This window comes from Hipposideros armiger, unplaced genomic scaffold (assembly GCF_001890085.2).
Source record: "Hipposideros armiger isolate ML-2016 unplaced genomic scaffold, ASM189008v1 scaffold_344, whole genome shotgun sequence".
NCBI lineage: Eukaryota > Metazoa > Chordata > Mammalia > Chiroptera > Hipposideridae > Hipposideros > Hipposideros armiger.
Window position 1 is genome coordinate 1,788,605 of NW_017731694.1, and position 7,870 is coordinate 1,796,474.

The following is a 7,870-nucleotide window of genomic DNA, read 5'->3' on the forward strand; positions in this document are numbered from 1 at the left end:
GTCTACAGGAAACACATATAGATAGAAACACAAATAGTGTGAAAGTGTAAAGATGAAAAAGGTATATTATGACAACAGTCACCATAAGAAAGCTGGAGTGGGTATAATAATATCAAACATAATCGATTTTAAAACAAACCAAAAAAAAAGAGATAAATAGGAACATTTTGTAAGGACTAAAGGGTCAAATGATCAGAAAAATACAACTATTATAAACAGTTAAAGTTCCATATTACATGAAGTAAAAAACTGACAGAACTGAAAGTGAAAACAGACAATTCAACAATAATAGTTGGAGACCTCAGTGCTTTACCCTCAGTAATGGACAGAACTTGTCAGAAGATCAGAAAGGAAAGAGAAGACCTGGACAACACTATAAGCCAACCGGACCTAACAGACATTTATAGAACCACTCACCAACATCAGGGCATACATTGTTCTCAAGTGTACATGGAACATTCTCCACAATAAGCCATACATGAGACCATAAAACAACACTCAATAACTTTAAAAGTACTGAATCATTCAAAGTATGTTCTATGACCACAATGGAGTAAAATTAGAAACCAATAACAGGGGAAATTACAAAATACTTTAAAATGAATAAAAAAAACCACAACATGCTAAAACTAATGAAATGCAGTTAAAGTAATGCTTAGAGAGAAATGTATACCTATAAATACCTGTATTAAAAAAGAAGAAAAAAGTCAATTCAACAACCTAACCTTCCACTTTAAAACACTTGAAAAAGAAGTGCAAACTAAACCTAAAGCAAGTAGAAGGAAGAAAATAATAAAAACTACAGAGGAAATTAATAAAACAGAAAAATGAAGAAAATCAACAAAACCAAAGTTGGTTCTTTGAAACAAAAGAACAAAACTGACAAATCTTTAGCTGGATTGACCAAGCAAAAAAGAAGGCTCAAATCAATAAAATCAGCAATGAAAGAGGGGACATGATGACTAGCATCCTTAAGAAATAAAAAGAATTATAAGGGAGTACTATGAACAAACATATGCCAACAAATTGGGTAATCAGGATGAAATGGACAAATTTCTAAAACAAGAAAGTACTAAAACTGATGCCAGAAATAACAGAAAACCTAAATAGACTTATAACAACTAGAGAGATTTGCCTAATAATCAACAAACTATCACAAAGAATGACCAGGCCCAGATGGTTTCATGGTATATTTTAGGAAACACTTAACATATGTGTTCTACAAAATCTTACCAGAAAATAGAAGAGGGAACATTTTCCAATTCATTCTAGGAGGCCAGCATTACCACAATAACAAAACTAGACAAAGACTGTGCAAGAAAACTACAGACCGATATCCTTTATGAATATAGAAGTAAAAATCCTTAAAAAAAATACTAGCAAACTGAATCCAGCAACACATAAAAAAGATTACGTACCTTATCAAGTGGGATTTATCCCAGAAATGCAAGGTTGATTTATCAACCATAAATCACTTAATATAATACACCACATTTTAAACATGCATTCCATAAACAAAGCAATTCTACATTTAGAAATGTATCTTATGCAAATAAATAGGCAAATACACAAGAATGAAGACATTCATTGTAGCACTATGTGTGTAATAGCAAAAAATGGACAACCTAAATATCCACTATGAAAAATTAAACAAAACAATGTTCAAAAATCCATAGTATTTTATGATATTGCAAAACCATGAAGCCACTGCAAATAAAAATGTACTTTCTTCTCTTATTAACATGAAAAGATTTTCTAGATATACAATTAAGTGCAAAAGGTAGATAACCAAGTGGTATGTTTCTTAGTGTTAAATATATTCATTATACACTGGGTAGTTGGGAAAGTCATGACGCATTTTTGCAACAAAAAACAGAAAAATACATCATGACTTTTCCGACAACCCAATATATAAACATTTTAAAAATATGTATATGCACACATATCTATAAACACACACACGACACATATCCTAGAAAACCGGTCTTAAGTATTGTATACTGAAATATTAACAGAGGCTAGTTCAGAATAACACAACCATAGGGGATTTTCTCTTTCTTCTTCATACCTTTTGAATAGTCTGAACCCTCTACAAATGAATATGTATGGGTTTTATGATAAGAAATAGTAAGAAATATTTTCATTTTTTTAAATAAAGAACAATAAAATTACCTTAATAAATACCTTGTGCCTTTATCATATATTACTATTTTCTTACCTTTAAACCTTCAGCTGGAAGTCTATAACCAAATCTTGCTGGAAGGTCATCAAATGTCTGAGATGCATTTTCAAAATTATACTAAATATAAAATTAAAAAAATCAAGTTACAACCAATTTACACATAACATTAAAAACAAAAAGTTTATTAAATTATTTGAGTTGTCATTTCCACAATTCTGATTTACTATCACAGCTATCACAATGAAATCAACTTTGTAAATGCACATCCACTAAAATAGCAAGGAATATACAATTCACTCCATATACAACTGCTTACATTGGATTCTGATTTCACCCAATAATTATTAAACAGCAGCAATAATTCTGTAACACTAAACCACCTACTGTTTTCTGAGTTTTTCCCACAGACAATTAATTCCCTAGCAAGGAAGTTTCTAAACAGATTATTTCCCAGCAAGAATTCCCTTTTATTTTCTCTATATCATAAGGGTCTGATTTAATAAAAGAGATTTACAGGATTTCTGGCTTTAGCTATGAAAAATGCCTTCTCCCCAGAGCAAGACAGAACATCAAATTATACTTTTAAAGCACTGTATTTTTTATATAATCTGAACATTTTTATGTAAGGTTGAACAATGACAGGACTAAATTAAATGAAACACATACATATAGAGAGCGGAAGGTATTTGAATTCTTTTAACAACTTTCCCCTTCTTATGCTACAATATTTAACAGTCCTCTACCAAAAGAGAACAAAACAAGTGTTCTCTGTATTTTAGAAGGTACAGTAATAATTGTGAAGTGGTCTTACTGTATTATTTAAGAATGTTCAATCTGCTACATAGACAGTAAGAGAAACAAATATAGATAAAACTAAGCAAAGATAGTAAACAAGTAACTTCTGAAACACAGGCAAAATTTCCATGATATGTTAGAAGTTAAGATAGTTGCCATAAACTGCAGGCAAAAAATAGAAGACATTTGTTTTGAATATAAATAAAAAGGATGGAATAAAGCCACGAATGTTATTGTATTGTATGAATAGCAAAAGATGGAAAGATCAAGCAAATCTTAAATGTTCACAAAGCATGGATTAGGTCACACATCCGACTGATGGCTATGTCATCCTAAATGAAACACTTCTTGGTGATCCCCATTCTAGCCTCATGTGTCATCTGCCAAAGACATGCAGATAAGCTCTGCAGAACAGAAAGTTACAGCTGTGTTCAGCTGTAAATACCTCGCATCTTTCCAATAAAGCAAACAAACGTTGGCTCCAAACACCTTTCATATGTCAAGTCCCTTTGCTCACCCTCAACTCAGGTCCTGGTAACCACACTGTCAACAGGGAAAGCTGAAGCAGCACAGAGAGACTGGACAAACTAATAACAGTAACACAGGATTTGGGTAGTAGTGTGGTTCTTGCATTCCACTGGCACCCTGTCCCAAGCGTCTTAACATATCCATCTTTTACCTACATGCTTCTCACTGTACGTTTGTAATTAATGCGATAAACTGTGTGACTCAAGCATCTGAATTTAGTCAGTGAACCTATCCATACTGTTACCCCTGGAATAATCAGCCTGGTATTATACTTGGAGGCCAGCACTGTTTCTGAGTAACTTCCTACTGTAACACTAACTCAATGATTACAAAGTGCTTTTATATATCCATTATCGCAGGCATCATTTAATCTCTTAATTAAAACATCGTTCTTTAATTGATTTAATGCAATTATAATCAGCTTTGTATTAAACTTGAGAAAGTCATTTAACATCTCCAAGGACAAAGAAACAACTGTAAAATAAATTGACCTAAATCAATATTGACAGACCAAAGAAAAATACAAATGTGTGCAGGCAGTACTTTTTTTAAAAAGGTACTTTGAAAATCAGGAAATGGAAAATTTACAACTGTACTAAATTATTCTTATATGATTTCCTATTATGAGGAGTTTCACTTTTTTGGCTAGAAATTCAGAAATAAAATATCTAGCTTGAAATACAGTACTTGTAACACAAGGACTTGGAATCAGTTTTGTTATTGAAATTGCTTTGTCTTTGCAAAATAAGAATTGTCTCACACTGCCTCTTACAACCACAATGTTTAAAAACAAAAATGTTCCTATCATGAACAAGAGAAATGGAAACATCTTTAGTACAGAAGCGCTTTGCTTCTTTAGTATTAGAGGGGGCGGGGGCTACTGCTCATGAAATTAAAGCATGTTCATTGTTAAAATTTTTGAAGTAGAAAATAAAGTCACTCCTCTCTGGAATCCCATCCTCAGTGATTACCATGTATTAACAGCTTTAATACACTTATTTTGAAAAAAGTATTTCCTTAACCAATTCTCCTCTTTCACAACAGCCTTAACAGAAGGTTTAATTTAAGTTAGAAAGTAACAATTATTGAGCATTTATGACATCATGTAAATACTTGACATGTATTCACTTAATTCTTACAACGATCCTATAAAGTCAGCCACTATTATCATCCTCATTTTAGAGAGACCACAGATGTTGAAAATAACCTCCTCTGGTAATTTCGAGGAACCAGGATTCTAATCCAAGTAGTCTGGTCCCCGAGCGCTGGCTCTTAACCCATGGCCCTACAATGTCTCTCATACAGTCTCATTTTCATAGGAAGAAAAGTGAGACTTAAGAAATATTGTGTAATTTGCCCAAGGTCGTGCACCTATGAATACAACTCAGATTCTAACTTCATTGCTGGAGGTCTTAACTACCATGCTATATAATCCAACCCATTCACACCCACTGGGTGCTTTGCTCCTACTCTGCCCACTGACCCTCACTACCACCTACCAGGCAAAGACTTCTCTTTGACAAATCCCTAAAACAGAATCAACAGGCAGACTGGGAGTAAACCAAAACTGGACTGTTTGACTCTCTCTGAAACTATGTAAGATGGATACTACTTCTCAGTGAGATCACGGCACAGATCAAAGCTAAGAAGTCACTCGCAGCTTATGGGCCTCAGAATATGCAACACTTACCTGGCTCTCTAAAGTGTAATACCCTTGCCAAGTCTAAAGCTCCAGGTTTCTAGATATAAACCTACGTAATTCATAATTTCACATTTCCTTTTGGATCAAAGGAAAGAGAAATGATGAGATAAGAGATGAAAAGAGAATGAACAGAAACAACAATAATCTAAAGTGCCAAGGAGCAAATGCTATTAAAATAAAACATAAAGGAACTAAATCTCCAATGAAAAGCTATTAATCAGTTCAAACATTTACTAAATTCCTACTGTGTAACTCTCACTAGGCACCAGAAACATAACATTTAGTAAGACACAGACCTGCCTTACTCAGGACCTAGGGGGCTTACTGACTAGTTAGCAACACCTATAGTAGCACCTCAAGAGCCTCTTAGAACTCACCAACTATTAATAGTTGGACAAATACTGTTGCCAGGAAATTAATAGTCAAATGGGAGAATTCAACTGCCAAAAATAAAAGCATCTGGCATACAAATAGCAGGACTAAAACGGACTTTACCTTTTCAAAGGCAGCATCCTAATACCTGTCCAAAATGGAACTAGAATCAATCTTATAGCAACTTCCTTTTTTTTTTTAGCTGAGCCATCCTGCCACCTGTTGGCAGCTCAGTGGCTGCTCAGCTCGGGCCGGAACTCGAACCGCTGTTGCTCAGAGCTCAAACTCTTGAGCAAGCTCTTAACAAGCTGAGCCACTCGGCCAGCCCGCAACTTCCTTTTAAATCTGTATTACTGTAAACTCAGATTTCGGGGATGCTCTTATTCAATTAAAGGAAAGAGCTAAACTTTCCTACCTTTTGACTCACTTCCTTCCTCAGTCTTTAGTTCCCCTTTTGGCCAGTTCCGTGCCTTCACAACTCATTCCCCCTCAGCCATCTCTGCATTCCTGTCAGCCTTCTAGCTTAGTGTCAGCACAGAGACCTGCATTCAGCAGCTCCCATGCGGATGGTTCCTTCACTAGATAACATCAACATTCATTCCACACTTCCCTGCCCGAAACACAGGGAACACTGATGGCAAGGACTGATTTTTCTTCTCTACCTAACACTGTGTTTTGTCTCTATTTAAAAAATACACCTTGGGTAGTCTCATACAGTACTCGAGGGAGTGGCTGAAGGATGAGAATGATCATTATAATGATGATAAAAAGAGGAACATTTACTATGTGTCAGATACTGTTACAAGCAGTTTACCTTATTTAATCGTCACTACAACATTGCAGCTTATAAATGAAGAAACTGAGGCACTTACAGCGACTAAGTAATTTGATCAAGATCACATGGCTGGTTAAGTTACCAGAGTAGTCCACTTACCATCATTTAACGCATCACATAGCTGAACCACAGAAAAACAATCCACTTCAGGTAAAAAAGGAAAGAAGACAAGGATGGCAGAGGGAAGGAGAGAGAGAGGGAGAAAATAGAAGAAACCAAAAGAGAAAAAGTAGAAAAGGAGAACTTCACTCCTTGATCAGTCCATAAATCTTCTACCTGGTTTCAAAAGTCATCCCAAGAATATTCCAAGGACTTTAGGGACCAATTTAGAGGAGAGATTTGAATAGCAACGGACTCAGTTCTACTTCCATTCCAACTCAAAAAGATTCAGAGTACTGTAGAAAAGAACCTAATCAACGAGTTCCCTACTAAAGAGTATAACAGGGTGAGAAACCTCATAAGGATTAGAGCAGCTATGTCATCAAAATCTCTGGTATAGAAACCAGACTGGTTCTCTCATGTTCTAGACCCTTCCACAAGTGCTACAGTATGCAGAAACACAGCTGAAGACCACATCAAGCTTTGTTCAGCAACAATTCTGGCCCTTCTATTTCTCACCTAATGCCATTAGGTAAATCACGTGTACTGAGAAAGTAAAAAAAATAATTCCTTAGCATAGTCCCTAGAGTACAGATATGCATGAGTACACATATGAACACACTCACCACAGTTATTTCTTCTTTTTCTAGAACTAGGAAACATACACACTTGACAGTTTAGAGAACAGTAAGACAGTAAGTAGCCTAGAAAGGACAGACACCTAAGGTTTTGAGGAGCAACCTTCTCTAAAATCGTTTTGATCCACCATCAAAGATAATACCACTGTGCTTTTCTTTTGACTCTTAGGTTAATCTTAGGTTGAAATTTTCTATGGACATCCTTTACATTTTTTAAAATAATCACTATCAAAGTAATTACAGATATACTAATTACCAAGAAAAACATTAATATTGTATTGGGTCTTCGGAAAAGTATGACGCATGTTTGCAACAGATGGCACTAGTTCATTTTTTAAAGTACTAGTAGTCAGTCATTCGTGTCTATGTTATTGCTATGTCATTTGACAGCTGACAGGTCTAGCTTCATTCTAAAAAAAAAATGAGCAATTTGGCTGAGTCTTGGAGATTTTACAACAAGTTGAAGATGGAAGACCAAACTGTGCATTTTTGCCATATTTTACTGTTTTACTTCCATAAAGGGAAGAATACATATCAAGCTTGTGAAAAGTTGCATAAAGTTTATGGTGACAATGCTCTACAAGAACGTCAGTGCCAACAATGGTTCACGAAATTCCATGCTGGTGATTGTGATCTCAACGACGCTCCTCGGTCAGAGAGGCCCACCAAGGTTGATGATGACAAAATAAAGGCATTGATCGAGTCAAACCCATGTTACA

At 35.1% G+C, this 7,870-nt stretch overlaps 1 protein-coding gene across 1 annotated transcript in view; it reads right to left on the bottom strand.

Annotated features, from left to right (window-relative positions):
- RNF13 (ring finger protein 13) overlaps positions 1-7,870 on the bottom strand; it is a 156,571-nt gene that overhangs the window by 101,951 nt on the left and 46,750 nt on the right. The window contains exon 3 of the mRNA XM_019661331.1: positions 2,219-2,299. Within this exon, the coding sequence (XP_019516876.1) occupies positions 2,219-2,299 (81 nt within the window). The remainder of the gene's footprint in view (positions 1-2,218; positions 2,300-7,870) is intronic.